Source organism: Paroedura picta, chromosome 3, assembly GCF_049243985.1.
Source record: "Paroedura picta isolate Pp20150507F chromosome 3, Ppicta_v3.0, whole genome shotgun sequence".
In the NCBI taxonomy this organism is placed as follows: Eukaryota; Metazoa; Chordata; class Lepidosauria; order Squamata; family Gekkonidae; genus Paroedura; species Paroedura picta.
This window is the reverse complement of record NC_135371.1, coordinates 129279594-129304102: the sequence shown is the minus strand read 5'-3', so window position 1 is coordinate 129304102 and position 24509 is coordinate 129279594. Positions and strand designations below refer to the sequence as shown.

The following is a 24509-nucleotide window of genomic DNA, read 5'->3' as shown; positions in this document are numbered from 1 at the left end:
GTGCCGCTCTTTAACCATGACACCATGCAGGACACTCTAACATGCTTAGGAAATCCAGCATCAGGCCACAAATTGGCTTCAGAACAGAGGGCTGTTTTCCACAAGGCTTTTGTCAAATGGTAGCTGTATTTTCAATTATCTGTATTCACCTCCAGGCATACCTGTCATCATGCCTTGTGCAATGCGCACACCAGAACTGGACCCATTGAGGACTGGGTTTTGAAACACTGATGTGAGAGGTGGAATGTGGGGGTGGTGGGGCAAGTAAAAAATGCAAACTCCGCAAGTGACATCAATATATGTATGCATAATCACAGGTGGCAACTGAAGTACAAAATAGGATTTAAATTACAAAAAGAAGCTAAGTGATATGCAATCTATCCCCTAAACCTGGCATGTCATTTTGCAACCTGTCGCCCCTCTCAATCCATGGCAGTGGAGGTAAAGAGACAATCGGACATTATCTGAAAATGTCAGTTGGTTGCCGCAAGTGGAAAGGGCAGGGAAGCTTCAAGGAAGCACTGTTCATATCCTTTCATTGAAGACCACAGAAAGCTTCATTCACAAAATCGAATCAAACCCAAACAAAGATGGTGGTTTAGCTATTTATAAGCATGCATCCCCCCCCCCCCCCCCAAGATTGTCCTACCCGGAACGCGGGCTCTCGTGAAATCAGCAAAAACGACTCTCAATTAAACGGCAAGAAATAACATTCCTAATATACGATTCTTCTGAGCAGTATTTCAGACAACGGCTATGTGCATTATATATATTATTATTATATCATATTACTATTATAATATATATTATTTATTATTCGTATGTAATATATTCGTACGAGTTGATAACTGTAGTTTTCAGGATGACCAGCCTTTTAATCGGAAATGATTCACAGCTGCTCCTTGTTTATCCAGCTGAGCATGTTGGTTACAGCGAAGCTCGTCAATGAACTTCGCTTTTACAAACGACACTTTTTTTTTTTTTTTAGAACCGGAGGAAAAATAATGGGAGGGGGAGGAAAACAGCCAATCAACAAAGGAGATAGAATTTCCAGTTCAAACAAGAGCATAGGTTTACCCCTCCCTTACGAGAAGAAATGAACCAATCGCGAGCCTTTTCCTCAGCCAAAACATAGCCTCTAGCCAATAGGAAAGAAGCCCGATGGCTTACTCCGCCCAATGAAGTCGGCGCTATAGGAAAAAAGGGGGTGGGCAGAAGAAAGAGAAACATCCACCGCCTGGAAGATTCGAATCGAACGTTCATCCTCGCAGAGAACTCTCGGGCGGCCAATCAGCGGGCTCCAGAAGCGCCGTCTTGAGCGTTGAGCCACCTCCGGCTTCCCCCCTGCCCACTCCCCGTCTCCCCACATGCTCCTCCCCTGGATGCTGTTGTTTGTGGCGTGTTCGGCTGCCGAGGAGCTACGCGAGGGGTGAGGGGGGGGGGGGCATATCAACACAGCCTTGTTCGTGCTGATTGAAGAAAGCGAGAAGGCCGAGGCGGTCGACTTGGCGTGAGCCGACCGGGGGTGCCAGCCGGAAGCTTCTGATCGCGAGAGAGGCATTCACTTTTTTGGGGTAGCAGAGGAGAAGGATCCCTTTGTGGATTTCTCCCTCCTCCCCCCCCCCCCCCCCCCCCCCGCATACTGCCTCGGCCACAGCGAGTGCGTCTGGCTCTCCTCCTCCCTTCCTTCCTTGTTGTGGTTTCGCTTTTCTCGCCATGTCGGTGAATATGGAGGAGCTCCGGCATCAGGTCATGATCAACCAGTTCGTGCTGGCTGCGGGCTGTGCGGCGGATCAAGCGAAGCAGCTGCTGCAGGCGGCCCACTGGCAATTCGAGGTGCGTTGCGGCCGACCGGGCGCCCCCCCCCCCGCCCCATGCCGGGAGAAGGGAAAGGGGGAGAGCGTTCCCACCCCCATTTCCTGCTTCTGCCTTAGCTTTGGAAGTAGTTATGGGAATGGGCGCTCGGTAGGAGCCCCCTGGGTATGCATCGCCTTAGACGATATATTGTCCCCTAACCCCCCGGGGCTGTGGAGCACGCGGGAGGGCGCACCTCCGTCCATGGCTGTTCCCAGGCATATCAACAATCCATCAAAGGAATTCGAAGAACAATCGCCTCCTCCTGGCTGCCGGGGCCGGGAACGCGCTGGGCCTTGCCGTGTTGACTAATCTCTTGTTGCTGCTGGTCGTGGGAGAAGGAGCCAGGAGAGGGGAGACCACGCTGATGTTCCTAAAACTGCATAGCAGAAAGCAGATCTGGAATAGCTTGGGGATGTGTCTGTGTGAGGGCGAAGCATTCCTTGGGTCGGAGGGAAAACTCAGGAAAGAATTCAGAAGAGAGAGGCCAACGTTAGGCCGCCCGGTAGTTAAGAAAGAGGGACGATCTGTTTTTCTTTGCTATCGTTCCCCTCCCCCGGTCTTTTATTTATTTGGTTGTGTGGGACACTCAGCCTGGGGGTGGGGGGGGGGACTCGCTTCCCCCCCCCCCGCCTTCAACTGGGGACCCATTTGGGAGCCAGGCTTTCTTAGTAGCTCTCTAGCACACGGTGTGTGTTGCCTACGCATGGAAATGGCTCACATGTGCTGTAATCACGGCGGAGGGTGTTTAACGTGCGTGGCCAAATCCTCTTCCTCGTCCACAGCCACCCCGTTTTGAGTTCGTGTTCCTTTGGGTTTTTTGGTTAATAAAGCCGGGGCAGGGAAATACTGGTTCCAGCCAACCCTCTTGACCTACAAATAAGTGTCTTTGTCCACTTTCTTTTTGTGTAATCCGCTATAAACCTTCCCTGTCAGAATTTTTAAAAAAATAAATGAATCCTTGGGTATTGGTTGATTTGCAAACAGCTATTCTCCAGTTGCTTCCTAAATCTGAGTCTGGAGAATTGTGTTTAGGATGTTGAGTTTCTCTCCAGTGGAGGTGAGGGCAGTGTGTGTGAGCTGCATTTCTTTTGGATTGGCCTGGGTAGCATTAAAAAAACAACAAACCCCCTTCTCTCCCCCTAGTCCCCAAAGAGATTGGAAAGCAACATTTCATAAGCCAAAATTGGGTGGTGGTGGGGAACACGGAGGGGAATGCAAAGAGCTAAACAGACCTCTGTATGTGTGTTTAGATGGTTTGGTTCTCCTGTCTACTTAGAATGGTTTGGGGAGGGGGGATGAGTAGGTGATTTAGGCCTGCTTTCCCCTCCTCAATTGCCCTGTAAAATAAGTTTGGTAATCTTGCACTCTTAACATAACTGTCCCCATTGAGTTGTTCCCCCCTTGTTCTAATAGTAGGCTTATGTGTGTGTTTTTTTTAAACATAGACTGCTTTGAGTGCTTTTTTTCAAGAAACCAACATTCCCAGCACCCACCACCATCATCAAATGGTAAGTAGCTGAAACTTCGCAGGTTCATGCTGTTCTTTACAGTATCTTTGCTTCCTGTGGGCTGAAGTGAAATTTTGCCTCAGAGTGAATCTCTCTCCTTAACACCTTGGATATGCCTTGCATTTTTGAACATGTCCCATCTGCAGTGCTCTTCCCTTGGCTTGACAAAGGCCCCCTCAGGAAATAACTTCCAAACACCAAATCAGAGACCACGCTGAATAACCTCTGGAGTTGTCAAAGGCTACTGCTTCTTAACGTCTAATAAATATAAGGAGGAGGGAGGAATTCTTTGTCCTGTGTGAGCAATGTTGTTTTAAACACAACCTTTGATATTGGGAGGAGAACCGGAGGTTGCAGCCAGAAGTGGTTGTGAATTCAGAGCTGTCAGCTCTTCAGACAGCCATATTGCTCTGCAACAAGAGAAACACACAGACTGCAAATGTAAACAAGAACCAAAATGTCTGCCAGGAAACAGGGAGTTCTTTTTTCTCCCCCCCCCCCACCTTCCTCCTCCCTTTCATTGCTTACATGGATTGCTCTAGCTATTTTAGTGCCTTTTAATAACTCACAAACCAGCAGGGTTGAGAAGAACAACAAATTCAGACAAGGTTCAGGGTTCTTCTCTCCCCTCCTCTCTCCTTCCCCTTTGATCTAAACTTGAGCAAAACTTTACTTGACCTTGGCTGAGGGCAAGTTTCTTTGGCAGAGCAAAGGAAAGAGTTTTTTTGGGGGGGGAGGGGGGCTGTGTTACAGTGAAATACCAGCAAGCAGCTAAAATGCAGCTATTCTTTTTCTGTGCTTGGCCATTGTTGAGCCTATATCGGGTCCTGAAGGAAAAAGGAAAAGGGTCTGGGGATGAACTACTGCATGGAATTTTAATGTATGCCGGTTAAATAGTTGAGACAGACTTTTCTACTACTCTGAGGAATAAAAAAACTAGTTTTCCATTTTAATGTAGCTGATATTTTAAAAATTGTTAATGCTTTCCAGTGTCTAATTGAGCTTGAACTGTGTATTTGTATTCTAGCTGTGTGACAGTGTAATTCTGAATTTACTCAGACTACCCACGAGTTAAGCTCTATCTTTTGTTGCATTTATTTATTAAAAAGGAGTGTGTCCCCTTTTCAAGGTGGCTTGAAAGACTGTAAAAAGGGCCACTTGCTAGTTTATATGGAAGAGAACATCAAGCTGTAACAATAGCTAACCATATATGGTAATAAAACACCATGAAATGCTTAGTTAAACATATACATGCTGCACATGGCCACATAAGAATGAATATTGATAGATTTCACTGGAAAACATGTTCTGAAACTTGAGGGGTACTGCTAAGAAAGTACTTCCTACTTTTTACTCTGAGGGGTTTTCTAAACGGCCCTCGGCTAATCTTAGCAGGAGAAAAAGATCGCTGTATCTCTTCCAGGGCTTTGCCTTAAAATCAAGGTTGCTTCATGCATGCTTTCTTTTATGCACTCATGAAGAGTAGAAATGCACATACCGATGAGTAAAAACTGGAGTGTGTGTCACATGGGAAAATAGATGTAACTTCCACGCAAGTGCACATTTCCATTCATATAGGAAGTAAAAAGACTGTCACATGAAATCGACTTTAGTTGATTAGGGAGCCTAATAATAAACACGGACTGTGTGACTCTTCGTCTGTCTGTATAGTAGGCATAACTTGCTTTATTAAAATGTTACAGGAAAGAAAATGTTATAAAGCTCTTTGTGCTATCCAGTATTTATATACTTGTGTGTACAGTAATTTTTGTGTTGCCAAAATCGGTGTCTTTGCTACCCAAAAAAGGGGAGTTCTTCCTTTTTGAATATTTCTCCTGCATGTTGTGGGCAAAGAACTTCAGGTTGAAGAGTGTTTTGTTTGATTCCTCTAAATCAGGCTTTATACTATATTGCAAACTTTTGCCATTTAAAAACATAATGAACATTTTTCCCTTTGGAAGTGGTGTATATTAGCTTTCTGCTCTAACATTGTTTTCTCTGGAAAACTAGTCTGTTTTTCTTTTCATCCTGTGATTAGGAAATTTCCTTGTCTTTGTAAGTGTATTTTTTGTTGGCTTGTTTATCGTTAGCATTGTATTATATCAGTATTCCATGAAATCAGATGTTCATGTGTTTGTCCCCACATAAGAATCATTTTGGAGATTTGGTTATTTTAGATAAGCAAGGATATTCAAGAGGTGAGTGAAGCAATTATTTGCATGGGATTGCAGAGCTGGGCTCCAGATTCATATTCCCCTACATGTTTGGAAGAGTTTCCCTGTGTCCAGAGAACTAATTAAAGCCTGCTCTTTTAAAGCTGAATGTGAAAGTAGATCTCCCAAGTTTGCCTGAAAACCAGCAGTGCCCTTGACTAGCTTCACATTTGACTGGCAAGACATTTTAGCCCATCACTAGGCTGAGGTCAGCCAGCTTTTCAAGACCTTCTAAACTTTCACATCTTCTGATCACTCTTAACACCTCAGGAACCCTTTGCTGTTGAGTTCTGCCAAATGGGGTATCTGTTGCAGAATTACTATCTGCTGTTGAGGGCAATAAAAACCTTTTGGCTGCAGTGCATTCCAGTCCCCAGGCATATCATCCGTGTTCTTTTCCTAAGCATCTGTCCCAGTCTTATAACTGTCTCAGTTACTGTTTTGTAAAAAAAAAATCCAGCTCTGCAATAACACACTGTGATTTATGCCTTCATAATTCATGTACTGATTTCCTGAATCCAATAGTAGAACTTTGCATTTGGGAAAAGAAACATACAAGAACCATAGCTAGCCTATTCCATCCAACCATGCTGCTTAATCAGCTGCTAGAACTCCTCCATCAAGGGAGAGGGTCATATTTGGAGATGGCGTCAGCAGTGGTGAAGATAATCCATCTTGTAGTGGTTTACTAGGTGATGTTTTGGTGAACTTGATAGGCCTTGGTTAATAACATCCAAGCCCAGAATATTCATGACCCTTTGATCTTGTGCAATCCCTTCTCAAGCTCCGCAAGGGAGTAAAAAAGAAGCAAAGCGGGATTTCAGGCTTGATTCAAGGTGTTTGAAATGCTTAACACATAGCAGGAGAGTCTAGTTGCTGCTATGGGAAGCTTAGCCCATTTAATCTGTTTTATATCCAGTCCTTGGTGCCTTGTGCCCTTCTGTACACACTGCCAGCAAATCCACTTCTGGCCTCTTTTTGTCTCATTCTTACATGCTTGTGGGTGGGTGTGCTTAAGGATATCACCAATGGTAACTGGGACCTGTAGGCATCTTAAAACAAAATTAAATAAATCCAGCACTCTGAGAAAAGAGTCCTGTCTGGCATTTTAAAATGTCTTGCTTCCCCCATTAGCATGCAAGTTGCAAGTTGACGGGGCTCTCCCGTTATTCATAAAACTGTTTCTGACATGCAGATTTAAGCCAAATGTAACTGCATCATAACTGTTCAGGAGACAGCAGAGCCCGTTCTTGCATGCTCTGGAATGTTTCTCCCAACTGCCAAGCATTAAGGGGTTTACAGTTTCTGCATTCGCTAGGGGCAGTTTAATAGAGATTGCAAACAAAGGATATCCTGTCTACTTTGCAAGGCTATCTTCAGCCATTCTTCTCCCCCCTCTTCCCCCGATCTTTTTATAACCACTTACACATTAATCAGGAAACTGGTGTTCGAGACATGATTTGCTGTGTGTCACTATTCCATGTTTGCCCATTATTATTCATCCAGAGTTCCCCAATACTTTTTCAGGCTCCTGTGTTGCACTTCTGAATTTTAAGCTCTGGGTGTGTGGAACTTTCTCATTTCTGCTTGCTCTTATGCCTCACTCTTCCTGGTACTTTGAGTCAGGTTGCCTTTGACTTTAACCTCCTGTACAAGGTGATTATCATACCTAGCTAGTGATGTACGAGCGGTAATCTTAATACTATGTACCAGGTGACAGAATTGTTGATATCCTTTTTTATTAATATTTCTATTGCAGTGTTCCTGTAAGAATCTCAGAACAGCTTAAATATAAGCCCTAGTTGATCAGGCATCCAGGCAGCATCTAGGGCAACCTCTGCATTGCTTCAACAGCAGAGAGATATCATGTTCATTTAGATCACACAGATCTTCTTATATGTAATTTAATACATAGCCTGGAGAAGGGAGGGGAAGACAACACAGTGTTAGCATCCTTGGTCTTAATGTATTTGGTTGTGTTTATGGACTTATGGAGTAAAATGATATGTAAATAGAAGCAAATAGAAGAAGGGAAGATTAATGTTTAAATCAAGGTGATTTTAAGTTGCCATGGAAAGTTTCCCACTTGCACTTTGGATATTTCTGTCTTGAAGTGTGTAGGATGTACTTCATACGTAATATTGATTTACCATGAGAGCCCTTACCTCCTAGGAGGCTATACGTTAATTATTTATTCTTAAATAACTGGAGTTCTTCCTGTTTTACAAAGTACGAAGCAGTACTCGTAACTTTCCATTTGACCTGTGCCAAGTTGCATAGGACATTAATAACATGCACTAAATGCACAGGTAGTACTTTATTACAAAATATTGATTTCAGTTTGCCTTCTTTCTATATGTGTAAAAAACAGTGTGCAAGTTTGTTGTTTCTTGTTCAGATGTTCCTAATTTTTCAAGTGAGGGCTCATGGTTCTTGAGAGAGAGGGCTTTCTTTTTTGCTTCATTGGAGTGGGCTCTTAATTCAACTGAATGGACAATCATACATGTTCATCCCTGGAGAACAAAATAGAAATGAGCTTGGATAATTAGCATGAAATGAGAGTGAGTTCATTCAGGTGGGCACTGGTGGGAAGCAGAATGGTGCCTCCTGGAGCTGAAACTAGGTTCATCTTCTGTGCAGTCCCCCATTGGAACTGCAGCCTGGCAGGCTTTCCTTGGTGAGGTTCATTCTAAAGTAGAAAAACTCAACTTGACGGCATTGTTGTGAGCTGTTTCCTTTTGTGCTTAAAACAGTCACATGATCGACTGGGGGCACCTCTTCCCCTTCAGTTCCTTTTTTGCCACCATCAGAGAAGAGTCTTTAAGCCAGATGGCTTCTTTGCTTCCTTGATCTCCTTGGAAGGAAAAGAGAAAGAAGAGGTCCATTTTTGAAGGTGAATATCTTCCTACTATAGTAGTCTTAAAGAAAAGTAAAGATGTCATTTGATCTCTGCAGACTGTTTTGAGGCCAAATGTCTTCCTTAGCACCCTGCCTCAGTCTTCTAAGGGCTTCCTGTTGCCCCCAAGGGGATTATGGTGCAAAAAAAAGTGTACCAAATGCCCTGTCATCATATTTGATCTCACCTCCACATTCTATCCTTGAAGGAGACATTGCCTCAGATCCAGTTTCTTCTGTGGATCCAAAAGCAGCTTCTATGGATCTAGAACATTTTCCCTGTTGGCGTCGCCTATATCTTTTACTCCCATAGCAGCCAAACCCCAACAATATGTCCCCATGTTACATACAGGATGGGCCTGACTGCCCTCTACCTCCAAAGTACAGTGATCTGGGACTGTTCTGCCCCCCATGTCAGTCTGCATCTTTGTCCACCCCCACCCACATTCTAAAGTGCTTGCAGTTGACTCTGATGAGGGAGAGAGAGCCTGCTGCCGCTACCTCTAGACACACTGGAAACTTTCACAGGGGGTTAAACAAGAGGATTCTCAACTACTCTACCACCATCGTCACTGATAGCTGAGGAGCTACAGACAAGGGAGAGATTGTACCATGCTGTTCCTACAGACAAGTTGGGAAGAAAACCGGACTCCTTAGGCCATAAAACTTGCTAGTCGTTGCCCTTAACATTTAGAATTTCAAAGTACTAGTAGGCCATAATGGCAGCATATCAGCTGGTATTATGGCAGAAAGTGTCTTCCTACCTGGAACTCTTTAACCACAATACAGGAATCTAGTCAGAGTTCTACAGTTGGAAGCTGTCGGATTACCAGAATAGCAGATCAGCCATCAGGACCATTGTGTCCTGTGTTGTAATTAGCTGCCATTCTTGACTGGATTCTACAGAGCTCCCTGCAGAGACCAAATTCAAGATAGTTCCTTTGAAGAAACAGCCCTGTTTTCTAAGATTGCTGATGACATGGTGGCTCAGATCAAGAAAAACTGCCAAATGGCTAGATCTCTGAGAGTCAATCAGCTTTCTCTTAGTCAAGCAATAATACCCTACACACAGAGATCAACATCTGTAAGGACCATCCAGATTCCAGTATCCTGTTTTGAGGTCTTCTTCTTACTAGTCATCAGTTGGGAGATGTTGTTGTCATCCATTCAGTCTAGTCCAATCCCGCACTGCCTCCCTCAGCTGTGCAAAGTTCTGGCCGGTGTCCATTTTGGTCATGTCTAACCACCATGTTCTTTGTCGGCCCGGTTTCCTTTTTCCACTAACCAATACTAGCATAATTGCTTTCTCCATTGAGTTGGATTGCATGATATGGCCAAAGGAAGCGAGCCAGAGTTTTAGGTATATCAGACTTTATGTGCTGTAGTATTTCCTTGTTTGTGACTTTTGCTGTCCAAGGAACTTGTAGAGGCCATCTCCAACAGCAGAGTTCAAATGAATAGATTCTTCTCTTGTCCGATTTTTCATCATCAACTTCACAGCCATAAGTGGTTATTGGAAATATGATAAATCTAGCTAACCTACATTTGGTAGTCAGGCTTATGTCTGTGATTTTCCATGTTCAGTTCAAGCTCATCATTGCTGAGTGACCCAGAGCAATTCGACGTTTTATTTCCATACTGCAATCGCCACTCACATCAATTTGTGATCCAAGAAAAATGAATTCTTGAACCCATTAGATATCTTCATCAGTTGTTATTGTGATATGCATGTTTTTTGCAGGACATATATTTTTGTCCTATTAGTATTTAAGACAAGGCCAAATTTCTTACTTACTTAATTGACCCTTGTAATCAACTTTTTAAAGACTTCCTTAGTTTCTGACAGGGTAGTGTTATCAGCATATTCCTTCCGCCAATCTTAATTCCAATGTTTGATTCTTTGAGTTCAATCTCTCTCATAATGATTTCAGTATACAAGTTAAACGGGGGGGGGGGGGATACAACCTTGGCATACTCATTTCTCTATTTTGAACAGTCAGTGTCACCAAATGGTGCACGTACAGTGGCTTCTTCGTTTGTGTACTGGAGATGTGGCCCCAGACAGAAGACGGGGCAACAACCTTTCTCATCCAGGGACTCTCAAGGGTATCAATCCAAACTGACTTTGACAGTTTTAAGCCTGTTTGTAGGTTAGGCTATGCCCATTCCTCAAACACTGGCAGGACATTACTAATGATAACTAGGTCCTTTGTATTGTGGCCTGATCACCTGTTCAGTCAATTTCACAAGTGATAGATAATCACTTACCTGAGGTACATCCTCAACTTGTGACCCTTCTACAGAAGGACACAGTCTGGACCCAAGCTCATTGCCTGAATTTTATTCCAAAAAAAATCTGATAGAAAAAAGGGTGGTGGTTCCTATCTGATTTTAAATCTCAGAAGGTTAAACAACTATTTGTAGTCAACAAAATTTAATATAGTTTTACTAGCGTCTGTTTTGCACTTACTAAAACACGTTTAGTTTGTTGTTATTGATCTACTTTCACACTAGAATTCACATAGACTACAAGAGATACCTCTATTTCCATTACAAAGGGAAGGTTTATCAGTACTGTGTTTTGATTTTTGGATTGCCAACTGCTCCAGGGTGTTTACCAAATGCATGGCTCCTGTGGTGATCTTTTCACGCCTTCAAGGATACTGTGTATTCCCATAACTTGATGAATGGCTCTTGGCTGTAGATTCAAGGAAGTTGTTATCTGGCGATATAGCTCTTGCAATGAGAACCTGTCACTGTCCAGGTGGACTTACTGTAATTAAAGTCTAGAACATTCAGTTCATTGGGGCATCTCTAGATTCCTTAGTGGTTAGGGCCTACCTCCCAGCTAACAGGATCAGTATAATTAAATACTAGTGGGTCCCTTTTCACTTTCACAAGAACACAATTGAGCTGGAGACTACTGGGATTATTGACCTTGACAATGGCTAGACTTCTAATGAGAGCATTACAGACTTGGTTCCTCTCAAAGTTCAAGTTACATACACAGTCTTCCCACCAATTTATGTCCATTCCTAGGCAGATTATTAAAAGTCCTCTCTTGGTTGGTGCAGGGTGCTAATTTGTGCCAGGGTTTCCCTTTTGGTTTTCCAACAGCACATAGTGGTCCTCTCCACTGACACCTCTTTACAGGATTAGGGAGGCCATTGTGGGGACCTAGCTGCAGAGCAGATGAGAAGCAATTCCATATCAATGTCCTCAGATTTGTATTTAACTCCCTTTCAGATATTGTTTGGGGAAAATCTGTCTTGATACAAACAGGTAATGTCTCTGTCATGTTCTGTGTGAACAGGCAGGAAGGGACAGGATCCAGATTGTAAAATACAGAAATGTCAGAAACATGGTTCTGGGTCTTGAGACATGGTGTTTGTCTTCAGGCCATCCCCATTGTTGGGTGGCACAAATTGTGGGCAGAGATCCTCAGCATATAGTGAACTCCAAATGGTGCTTCACAGGTATTCAGCCCATTTTCTCTCTATAGGGCGTCCCCCTGTGTATCTCTTTGTCATCTGAAACAACAAGAAGGCTCAATGTTTCTGCCTCTTGGTGGGGAGAATCATCTGTCTGTAGGGGATGCCTTCCAGTTTACCTGCAAAGGTGCTGACTTCTGCTTGTTTCCCCTGCTGACCAAGATATTAATGGAAGAATGTACGCATGGCGTCCACTAGGCACTCTTATGAAGCAAAGTGAAAACGCTTTTCAACGGGGGGGGGGGCTATCCAAGAGTTCATCCCTGATCCTGTAAGAGATGTCAGTGGAGAGGACCACTATGTGCTGTTGAAAAACCATGAGTTCCTGTCATTGCTCTGTTACCTTAGAATATCTGTACACTTTGAAGACTCAAGGGCTTCCATCAAAGTGCATTTGGTGGTCATTTTGGCTTAATGTATCCCTATAGAGGCACCACAGTCTTTTCTCATAGATTTCTAAACAGTTCCTCAGGGTTTTGATGAATATGTATCTTCCATAGCCTTGTCTAATCTCTGTGGTCCCTATCATTATTGCTCTTACAGTGCATGCTGAAGACCTTTGAACCCTGGTCACAAGTTGATTAGACTTTCTCTAAGGGTTTGTTTTTTGATTGCTATAACTTCCGTTTGCAGAATGAGTGAGATCACAGTTCTGCATATTAACCCCCACTCCTCTGTTTCTAAAGGTTTTTGCTTGAAAGACCAGTGCTCAAACCCACTTGGGAGTTTTTATTTAAAGTCGCATCCAGTTTTCATCTACTGCAAGGCTGTGTATCAACTGTTCTCTTCCTTCCTAACCCATACGTCCCTGGGAGTGGGCCCTACACACTCTGGATTAGGCTTGTGCGTCTTGGCCGCTTTGGTGGCCATTCAAGCCTGAGGTGGCCTGCGGCACGGGGGGGAAAGATTGGCAGTGGTGGTGGTGTGTGACCTCCTGCGCCACGGCGCTCGCCACCTCGGGCTTGAATGGCCGCCCAAGTAGCCGAAGCGCACAAGCCTACTCTGGATGATCATTGGGCCTTATTGTTTTACCTAAAGAGAACAAAAACATTTAGGAAATGCATTAACCTTTTAATTTCATATGTAGGTCACAATAAAGGGAGACCAGTGTCTTCTCAGTCCCTCTTCGAATGGATTGTCTCAGTAATTAACAGGCAAGGTTACCCTCTCTGGTACATTCAACTAGAGCATGTATCTTCAGCTGCTCTCCTCAGAGGGATTCCACTTCCAGAAATCTGTCGGTCAGCTGCAGAGACCTCTGTAGATACCTTTGCAAAAAATTATCTCCTGGATGTATAAGCCAGAAGGGAATCAGATGTTTACAAGGCTGTCCTGCAATGTTTAACTGACAGTGAAGTGAGAACTGGGGCTATAACTTTACAAAATCCTGATGGGGGAATGCACAGAAGATCAAAGATGAAAATGGGGTTGTACTTACCTGTAACAGTTGTTCAACAAGTTGTATTCTGTGCAGGCACTTCCCCCTTCTTCACCTTACCCCCCCCCCCGAATTGTTTACATTGCACAATGGGGACTTAGGTGGAATTGAAGGGGGAGGGGGACCCCTCCATCAGTCATGTGACCATTTTAGTCATGGGTTGACAATGACTCCAGAGTGGAAGGCTTGTCTGGATGCTGTCCCAGTGGGGGACATTTATAAACCACCCTGAGCTGCAAGAGAGTGTTGTGTATAAATAAAAATAAGTACAAATAAATAAACACCAGTTACAGGTAAGTGCAATCCTGTTTTCTACTTCCTGTGACAATTTGCTGGGTTCTCATCTCCTTTATCAAGCCTATACTTAGTCTTATTGCCTGCCACTCTCATGATTGGCTTGTGGCGGGTTACAGTTTGTCCGTATTAAAAACTCCATTGAAACCATACCAGACATATCTCCATAATACAAAAGACTCCTAAAAACATTTAAAAGACCATGGCAGACTGCGCTCCACTAACCCCTCAAAACAAAAACTAATATTTATTTATTTGTTACATTTCTACTCCACACTTAGCATGGTTTACAGTAAATGCTTGTAGCGTGCAGTTATGGTTTGCAACTCAGAGTACATAGAACACAGCACAAGAACAGTTTGAACAGTTTGAATTTGTAACACTTTTAACATAGCATAACAGTCTAGAAAATATCAACAATTTCTGCTTATAACAGTTCCACAACTTAACCACAGCATAATACTTGGTAACATTCAGTGGATGATCAGGCGTTGCCCTATGTTGGCTCTGTTGAACATTGCTGGTGACTGGGAGGGCGCTTCTGGGTTGGTGGTGGTTTGCTTGCCTCAACCAAAGGCTTGATAGAAGAGCTCCATTTTGCAGACACTGCGGAACTGTATTAGTTCCTGCAGGGCTCTGATCTCGTCTGGAAGCTCATTCCACCAAGTGGGAGCCAGGATGGAGAAGGCCCTGGTTCTGGCTGACGCCAGGCGGGCCTCTTTGGTGCCAGGAATCACCAGCTTGTTGGTGCTGGAGGAGCGGAGAGCTCTTTGGGGATGTAAGCTGCAGGTGTTCTTTATTTACCCATATTTGGGACAATGAGTTTGTGAAAGCTCCAAGGAAAATGTCTTCTAGTTCTCATTCATTCATAATATTAATGGACCATTTTAGAGTAGGGTTTAGAAGTCCACCTTGATTTTAAGGCACTTGTATCTTTAGACTGTTACTTCTGTGATTCTGGTATAGTAAAGACTGAAATCAAAGTCTTAGTGTGCTGGCCTTGTACTTTTGGTGTACCAAAGGAAAAAATAAAATAAAATCTGTCCACATGGTAAGAATTGAGGCCTATGGTTGGATGGCATTCAGTTGAACAAAATGTGGTAGCGGTTTGGTTCAGTAAGAATTTATTTATATTTATATACCACTCTCCCCAAAGGGTTCTTTAACATACATCCAGCATTGGTGCTTGTTGTACTATAGCACTGGCTCTCTCTGTCATTTGCTTCTAGGGAACTGAGGCAATATAACCTTTTCACTTCTGAATGTCTGAAGTGCTTCTTCTCTGCTCTCTTCATATTTTTTCCTTTTCATAAATTGCTTAAGACCAGGGGGCACCACAACTTATCCAGGGAAGCAGGGGCTTCTTTTGACCGATCTGCTTTGGAGAGCTGGTCCCGAGGGAAAGAGGGGGTGCTTCCACCATGGCAGACTCCTGAGGTTGCTTTGCCTCTTGTTGGCTGCGTCTGCTGGGCTATCTTTCTCCTTGCCACATCACCTGATCATAGTTATCCACAAATTGCCATTTCTTCTGTTTGCACACTTTTGGCCCTCACTGGCCTCTAGCACTCAATCTTACATTTTTGAGCTGTACGTATATAGCGTGGGCTGGTTTCCAGGTTTATTTGGGGAGGCACATGCATGCTTGCTTTCCGCCCTGTAATTTCTTAACTTTCAAAGAATAATAAACCAAATAGGCACGTTGTGGTTGAGAGCGTGTTTTTAAAAAGCCAGGAACATTTCCGTAAGCCTTGGTTCTTGTGCTGCTGCCCCTGCTTGAAGAGGGGGTCAACTTACTAAAGGAATAGAAACGAACTGTGTTGTTTGGTGACTTGAAGTCTAGTTGGACAGTTTCTGTCTTTTCACTGAAGTCCTAGAAGCTCTGCTTTTCTGTCAGTGAGCATTCCTGTCCTGATGGGTGTAGGGGCAGATTGGACAATATGGTGGCTTCCTTGTGTTGTTAGGGCTTTGGTACTGTTAGGCATCATTAGAGCCTTGCTGGGCCAGACCATGATCCATCTAGTCGAGCATCCTATTTTCCACAATGGGGATTCCCAACCAGGGTTCTAGGGAACTCTTGGCTATGCAAGAGCTCCCCAGGCGTCACTTAGCCTTTCCCAGAAGTTTTGATGTCTGCTGACATCTCTAGAGCCTACTTCCCCTGTTGCTGTACAGCCCTAGTCTCTCTCCTCAATGGAAACAGTTAATGATCAATTAATTGGCTGGTTTCTGCATCTTACGTCTGTGCCCATTCCCCTGAAAGGGCATGTCACCACTTCTGTTGTTCCTGGAAGTCTGGAAAACCTTTCAGGGGCTCTTCCACAGTCATTGGAAAAGGCTTCCTGGAGGAGTCAAAGCAGAAGCTATTGCTAATTCCCAACAGCTGGTATTCAAAGGTGTACTGCTTCCAAACATGGAGGTCCCATTTGGCAGTCATGGCTAATAGCACTTTAATGGATCTGTCTTATCCTATTTGGAAGACACCTGAGGTGGCAGAAATACAGCAAGTTCCACAGGTTAACTGCAAATGGCATGGCCATTGCCCATCTTGGGTCATCTTCTGTTGAATTCTTGCATTCAGTCAAATCACCACTGGCTTCTTGAGTAATTTCAGGAAGTAGGATGGAGCTAGATTGATGGGGGTCTGATTGCTTCATGGGCTCCAAGAAGGTTCTGTATGAATGCAAATGGTTGCTGACTGCTTGGAGATAACAGTAACATAACCTTTTGCTGGCTACTGTTTGCTGGCAGTGGCTCATGGGAATTGTAGTCCATGAACATTGGACCACAGGTTGACTACCCCTGCCTTACACCACGTATCCGAAGGACTGTTTCTTATTTTATTTATTTAAAAAGTCTCTATGTGTCGTACTCCCCAAGTTGGCCTGTCCCCGATGTTGTCCCGCTTAAGGTTTCCCTTTCATCCTTCACTAAAGCTTGGGATTGCACCCAGGCTGTGGAATAGGCCACTAGAGGAGGTGAGAGGGACATCCTCTTTTCTGGTAAAGTGATAGTGTTGGCCATGACCTTTTAAAAGGATTTGATTTACAGCTCCTAGTACTTGATGGATTCTTGGTTTTTATTATGTATTTAATGTGCTCTCTGGAAGTACTACTAAGCCTGTCTACAGCCAACATCTTGCCTCTTCTCCTACTTTAGATCATGTGTGCTTTTGAGCCTATGTTTCTAAGGCAAAAGGACTAGAACCTTGTTATTTAAAAATATATATATTCTGAGGTGATGAATTTTACCCCAAGTTACTGAGTTTTGGGGTAACACCTTACAGTGTCCAGATGTCTATTGCAATAATGCAAGAGTGTCGAACTCATTTGCTAGGTGGGCCAGATTTGACAAAAATGTTACTTTGTCAGGCTGAGCTTTGTGTGCCATCAAGTGTATAAAGGAAACAGAGAAGCCCAATTAACAATATTGTTTTTTTTTTACTCAAATGACAAACAAAAAATGACCTCTCTTCCCTCACAGGCTGAGAACTGTGGGAGGAGGGAGGAAGGTTGCCAATCCTGCACAAGCCTCCAACACTTAGCTGCCTCTTGGCTCTACAACTGTACAAAACTGTACATAACTTGCTCTTGCCAACCCCCCTTCATGTTCACTATTTGAAAACATACATAGCCAATTTTTGATGCCAGCTCTCCCGCTTCTCCAAACCTCATTGAGTTGCAGTCAGAGGAGGCAGGAGGGGGAAAACACCTTTTTCTGCCTTTGCTTCCATTCTCCCCCCACACACACACACACACACTATTTTGCCTCAGCTTCTTAGCCACACCCCCTAGCCATTTCCTTTCTATTTCTTGTGAGCTTTGACCATGCACACCTCCCCATGTGTACCTGCTCCCCCCCCCCCCCACCTCATGCCCCTTGTTTGCGGTGGGTAAGAGCTGGCCCCATGCTTCTGGCCTTATATTTGATGCCTCTGGTCTAAAGTGTTTACTGACTGTAGAAGCATTTGGCTGTTCTCTTGCAGGTAGGTTGAGGAGGGATTATAACTTAAACCCTAGTTTAGCCAAGTTTTTCTGCTGCAGTTGGTTGGGTGTGTAAAATGAGAATGTGTAAACGGTCCTGTAGCTGAAGTAGTTTGAGGGGGGGGGGATTAGCAGCTGCTTTCTCTCTAATACTGCAGCACATGCAATGATTGACTTATTGTTTATTTACTTGGTTTATTGAGTTTTGAGCCACCCAGCCGGGCTCTGCTGGAATATATGTCAAGGCCAGCTGTGTAATTAGCTACGGGTAAAAGAAATGGCGTCTCTATGTGTGCTCATCTGAGGGGACTGTTGTGAAGCTCATCCTTTCTTGCATTCTGTCTAAGCTCCCAGCGTATTGCAAGCGTTAAATGTTTTGAAAAAAAATGCAAGCATAAAATACCTGCTTTGGCAGGTTTTGAACATTTCTAGATATTTTTACGCTTTATGTGTCCTGGAGGTACTGTGTGGCTGTTGAACGAGCAATCCTTGTGTGCTTTCTTTGTGCTGTTATGATTGACGTATCAGATTTTCCTGACTTGTCATAGTGCTAAAACATGTACCTAGGTACGTCTGACTGCATTCCCTTGTTATGATTGCCTCTCCCTTTTTGTCCTCCCCTCCCTTTTGTCTCTCTGTAGTGTTGAAATATAGGTTGCTAGCTCCTTGGAGCTATTACCTGGATTATTTTGCTTAATAATATTACACTGTAAGTGCTATGGGTATCACTGGGGCTGCATAAATAGTGAGCCAATCAAATAACCTTTTCATGGCTTACTATATTGGGATTTGCATTTTGGTGGTGCTCATAGCACAACTTGAGGTCCCACTTCTTCCCTGCAGCTCCTGCTCTCTCCCAAATAATTTAAACATACCCAAAATCGTTTTAAAATATATGCATTTTTGTGCATACAAAACGTCTATGGAAACTGCAAATTAGCCTTTGAGAATGCAGGATGTCAATTTGCACAGTTGTTGGAAATTGCCAGCCTGGTATTGACTAGGATCTGGGAAACTCAGGTTCATATCCAGATATGGGAACTTCAAAGGTGATCTCTAACCTACCCATTGGTTGATTCCAGTGAGGATAAACTGTACGAGAGGGTGACAGTGTTGTAAGCAGCTTTGAGTCACCATTAGGGAGAAAAGCAGGATATAAAATTTTAAAATGTAATGAAAACAAGCACAAATCCCTGTTTATCAGCAGTGCTGAAAAACTGTCTGTATTGCTTACCATCTTTTTCTGCCATGTCTAGTTTTGCATTGGCATATATGGTTCTCCCCTCTTCCATTTATCCTCCCTGTAATTCTGTGAGATAGGTTAAGTTGAGCATGGAAACGTCGCCAACTGAGCTTCATGGGGAGGGATCTGAACCTGAGTCTGATATATTAACTACTGACTAAGCTGCTTTGTTCTATTGTGTTGGGAGAAATAGGGAAAAACCCACCAGTATCAAAAGGAAAACTTTCTTGCACTTCTCTAATGTGTGAGCAGGAGCAGATGGGTATCTGACAGATGCTGTGGTATGACAGCAGAATTGAGTACTTACAGAAAACAGCTGGAGAGAATATACAACTGAGGAAAGTTTTTCTCTTAGCTTTAATGTGTAGGTAATGGAGAGCCTGAGCCAACTGGGAAGGGCGGGCTATAAAAAATATATGGTTGAACTTGGGACTGTGTTACAGTCAGTTTTGCTAGATGCAGCAGGATGAGGCCTCTGAGGGGGTCCCCAGTGTGCTGGGTGGGGTGGGGCCAAAAGGGGTTTCTGTCTGTACAGCTTCTGATTGGCTATTGAAGATCTGATTGGGTTTGCAGATTTTAAAAAATTAGTTTGACAGCAGTTGTCACCCCAGTACATGTGACCTCTCTTCTTGACATTTGTACTTGGCTGTGCCTGTTGTGGCAACCATTTTGTGACTGGCTTTTCTTCCTGCAGATGTCATTTCATATCTGTGCCCACCAACCTGTGTAAGAACTCTCAAGATTCTCACAGGGTGAAAATGGTTAGGGACCCCAGTTTTGTATCTTAAGTCCCAGCTGTGTTGAAATCTGTAGAGTGAGCCAGCTTAAGAGATTCATGGACTTCAGCCAGAGGCCATTAGATTGATAAATAGGAAGTGGTGCAGACTGCAATGAATAATTGAATTTGTATGCAACAGCCATGTTAAACTCTGTTCGGTGATTCCTGAATTCTTCACAGTGAGAACCCATCTTTTGCCAAGCTAAGCTGTGTATATATTCTGGGATTTTCTCATACAGTGGAAGCCTGGAAAGCGTCACTGAATGCATAAGTCTTCATCCTGTATCTATTCTTTCTTAGTGGATAAGCAATATTCTAGGTTTTATAAGTGCAATTAGACTTCATACATTTATTTAGTATACATTTACCTCATGTTTTCTCAGGGTGGCATACAATTAATCCTCTAGACCAGTCTTCCCCAACCTCCAGTCTAGAGACCGGTATCAGTCCGTGGATCAGTCGGTACCGGGCCGCAGCTCCTCCTTGTCCTCCTCCCTGGCTGCTGCCTCGGGGGCTGCTCTGCCGCCGGCTCACCTTTGCTGCACTCCAGGGCCTGCCATGGCTGGGGCTCCCCCTCGGCATGGCACTACACAGCTGCTGCTGGCAGCACCCCCAGAAGGTGGCAGGAAGTCAGGGGTGCAAGCAGGAAAGCAAGTGGAGCTGGGGCTCAGGCGGTGGCAGCGACGTCCCTTGGCAAAAGACTACCCCCTCCCCGGACCTCAGTAAAATTGTCAAGCTTTGACCGGTCCCCAGTGATAAAAAAGTTGGGGACCACTGCTCTAGATAGCCTGGTGAGGTAACTTAGGCTGAAAGAGCCCAAAGTCACCTAGTAGGTTTCATGGTGAGTTGAGATTTAAACTTTGATCTCACTGGTTCTAGTGCAATGCTCTAACTCAGCCTTTCTCAACTTTTTTACCGTTGAAAAACTACTGAAACATTCTTCGGCCTTCGAGAAACCTTAGTAGTGGCATGATTGTGTAGAATATGGTTTGGAAGCATAGCTGTGTATATGCCCATCTGGGGCTACTCCCCTTCCCATCCCATCCAGGCCCATCATTGGCCATTTTAGAAAGGGGGGGGGGACAGGTCTATATGACCATATATGGTGATATCACTCAATAAATGTTTAACAAATTTATATATACACTAGGGCGCTAGGCCCCCTCCCTGGCAAAGCCATCGCATGGCGAAGGCTTCCCGGGGCCTGGCGTGGCGCGGGTGGAGGCTCCGCGTGGCCTGTGCGGTAGGCCCCATCCCCGGCACAGGGCGAAGGCTTCCCAGGGCCTGCGGTGCTGCGGCGAGAGGCTCTGGGTGGCTTGTGTGGGCCTGGCCGGTAGGCCCTGTCACCAGCAAAGCCTTTGCGGGGCGAAGGCTTCCCATGGTGTGCCACGGCGGGAAGCTGCGCGGGTCTGGGCGGTGGCTGCTGGACGGGAAAGGAAGGTGGCTGCGTGAGGGTCGGGAAAGGAGCAGGGACACCACGTCAAAGACGTCCCTGCCCCTTTCGCGATGGCAAGGAGAAGCCGGCCGGGGGACTTATCATGGGGGGAAGGCTTCTTCCTCTGTGCGGCAACTCCCCAGCCGGCCCAGGCAAGGCCAGGCCAAGCAGACAATGGGGAGCCGCGCTTCGCATGGCTCCCAGTTGGCCGCTTGGCCCTGGAGTGACATTTGGAGTTTTTATCACGGACAGGCTCCACCCTTTCTCTTCCCATTTAGTCCTTAGGCTTTTTTTTATACTGCTCCACAGAAGTGGTTTAAAGATATTAAAACTAACTCCCACCCATTCAGGAAACCCTTCCAGAGCCATCAAGAAACCCCAGGGTTTCACGAAACCCAGGTTGAGAAAGCCTGTTCCGACTGCTGTGCCACCCTGGCTCTGGGTCTTGGAGATTATCTGGTGGACCTTTCGAAGCTACAGGGGGACCTCCGCAAAACTGCAGTGGTCAGAGGCTTTGCAAAGCCCTGTGTCCATACCAAAAATAAAGAAAATCGTGGGAAACATCAATAAATCATACTTGATATGGTGACGTAGTACAAGAATTAGCCTAAGGCAAGTTGACTTTTGGATGTCTCATCTGGGAACTACTTGGTTACAAAAGTGAGAATTAGTATTCAGAAGTAACATAAAAATATTTATAGCATGGAATTTCTGGATGAATGGTGTGAGAAGATCATGTTACCCAGCTGTGCCAGGTAGTTTTCCTCTTGAATTTAGCCATGACATCTTGCGCTTCAACGTTTGCATGCCTGTGTAATTCAGGGGTCATGTTATATTGAAGTGGTAGCCCTGTAATCAACCTGCCACATTGTTAACTTGTTGTGGGGCAGATGTCTGCCTCTTTTTACGCAGTGGGGCATCTTCCAGTAAACCCTGGGAGAACGCTTGACTTTAAGGACACTTGTTGACATGTGTCAAAGAACTGTGACTTGGCCCAAGCTTCCTGATGGATGTCTACCATATGTTTACAAGTATGAACCTTTGAATGTCCTCGGCATGCACGAGTGGTAACCGATCTGCTCTGTAAAAGTGTGATTCAATACCAGCTATTCAAGTGAAAGGTTTCATCTAGTAGCCTTTTCCCTGCTTCCAGATGCCCTTTCACTGTCGCTTATCATGATTGTGCTTGTCATGCTTTAACTATGTTTTCATTACCTTGCAAGTGTAAACTGCCTAAAAACAAACAGTTGTTTGGACTTATCTGGTATGTGGGAGACCCACACTGGAAATAGATCATAACCTCGGTTGTGCAGGAAGGTCACATTGCAGTTTTTCTGGGATAGGGGGTGATATTCAGTTATACCTGGTAGCTCACAAGTGGTTGCTCACCTTCCTTTTTGATTCATGGAAGATTGGGGGGGGGGCTTCGTGAACAAATGAACTGTTCATCTTGCTTCAGATACGGAGGGTGCCCTTTTTCTCATGTGTCTGGTAGCACAATTTGTGCTTGTGGCGTGCTGCTCAGTCAGTTAATAGTATTGTTTTGTCATGTGTTGGAAAGCTTTCACAGATATGTATCTTTTTAAAAACATAGTGTACTTTCCTTGAAAGGGTGGGAGGGCTGCTTTTCTGACTGCTCCTAGAAAAACCAAAATATAAAGGGAAGAATGCAAATAGTACAAACAAGTTTCACAGGCAACAAGTACCACTTGGCACAATATCTGAGCAGCCAAACCAAGCAGCTGTTGAAAAGGATAAGTGTTTTTGCTGTGACGCAGAGCACTAAGCAGCAAAAATGCTGTCTGAAGCAATGTCCATGAGGCTGGGAGTTCAATCCCAGCAGCCGGCTCAAGGTTGACTCAGCCTTCCATCCTTCCGAGGTCGGTAAAATGAGTACCCAGCTTGCTGGGGGGTAAACGGTAATGACTGAGGAAGGCCCTGGCAAACCACCCCGTATTGAGTCTGCCATGAAAACACTGGAGGGTGTCACTCCAAGGGTCAGACATGACCCAGTGCTTGCACAGGGGATACCTTTACCTTTAAAGGCAGTGAAGGAACTACATCCCATCGCTGTTAAAGTCCTGCTGTTTGTGTCTTGCAGTGATGGAATATGAAGCAGGGTCTGATCTGAAGAATGCATATGGCCAAGGGAATTGTTCTGTGAAAGCAAATCTTGTGGGATTTGTGAGTCCAAAGGTTGCAGGGTTATAAAGGGGGCAAGGCAGGGCAGCACAGCCCAAGTTTATGTTACAGTAGCTGATTATTTAAGTTAGAGAAGCATATATTGCCATGGTACAATTCCCTTTTTCTCCAAGGAGGAGCAGAACCTGCTAAGTACCCCTGGCTCTGCAGTTCCTTGTAAGATAAGGAAAATGTAGCCCCATCAACCACAGACACAAGCAAGCTCTTCCCCCTCTGAAGAAGAGGGCAGCTGGGAATGAGTGATTTCCACCAATTGCTCAAGGGGAGGGCAGGACTAAATTCTTCCACTCTCTGACTCCTGCCCTGTCTCAGTTTGCTTTTTTACTTGCTTTTCACCTAGAGGGGCTTTATGCCTGAAGGAGAGGTTTCCTAACCTCTCCAGCCTGTCTCTCTTCAAACCTTCTTTCACACCTCCTCTTGGCTCTGCTGTTTCTTTGCTATTTGCAATTTTATCTTTGCTCTTCTCTCCCCTTTCATGGAGGAATGTGGAAGAGAATGATCCAGCAGTAAGACTCTATCTGGAGGGAGGTAAAAGATTAATTTACCTCTGAAATGAGAGAGCTCCCCACTGAGTCTATCCCGGAGTGGCTTAGGAAGACTGCTGGAGCCCAAAACAAGTGTCATTAAAAGGCATTAAAATGGCTCCTCAGGTGTAAATGGCTTCTTGGTTACTTGTTGGGCCCTTGGAGGCTATGATGGCATGCCAGGCTCCCCCAGGGGGACTCCTTGGACCCAGAGGAGATCTTCAGAGGGTAAGGTGCTGTCTCACCAGACCCCTTCCGAGATGAAAATCTTGCTCCACTGAGATTATGGGATCTCAGAGCCATGCAAGAGTGCTCCTGTTCCACCCCAGGGAGCCCAGCACTCCATCCTAAGATCACCCTTGCCCACAAAGGTTTACGTGTAGAGAGGGGACATGCTTACTGGGACCCCTTGTTCTCTGTGGCCCACCAACGCTGCCTGCATAGCTTCTTCCTCCACTCCCACTCCTGTCAGGGTCCTGGGCAGCCCCTCATCACAGTTGGAACCAAACAAGGAAGTGGAAGAGCATTCCTCAGAAAAGACACCCACTATTGCTGACCAACCCACGTGCTTGTTCGGTGCCAACAAGTACTAGTCCCTCGTACCAGGATCTCTGATCTTGAAGAAGAATCTTCAGGTAGTCAATCCAGGCC

The 24509-nt window shown here is 44.8% G+C and overlaps 1 protein-coding gene across 1 annotated transcript in view; it reads left to right on the top strand.

Moving 5' to 3' along the window:
- The first annotated feature begins 1220 nt into the window (after positions 1-1220).
- The window catches only part of UBALD2 (UBA like domain containing 2), a 38370-nt gene continuing 15081 nt past the window's right edge, over positions 1221-24509 (top strand). The window contains exons 1-2 of the mRNA XM_077327713.1: positions 1221-1836; positions 3303-3365. Coding sequence (XP_077183828.1) covers positions 1717-1836; positions 3303-3365 — 183 coding nt within the window. The 5' untranslated portion in view covers positions 1221-1716. The remainder of the gene's footprint in view (positions 1837-3302; positions 3366-24509) is intronic.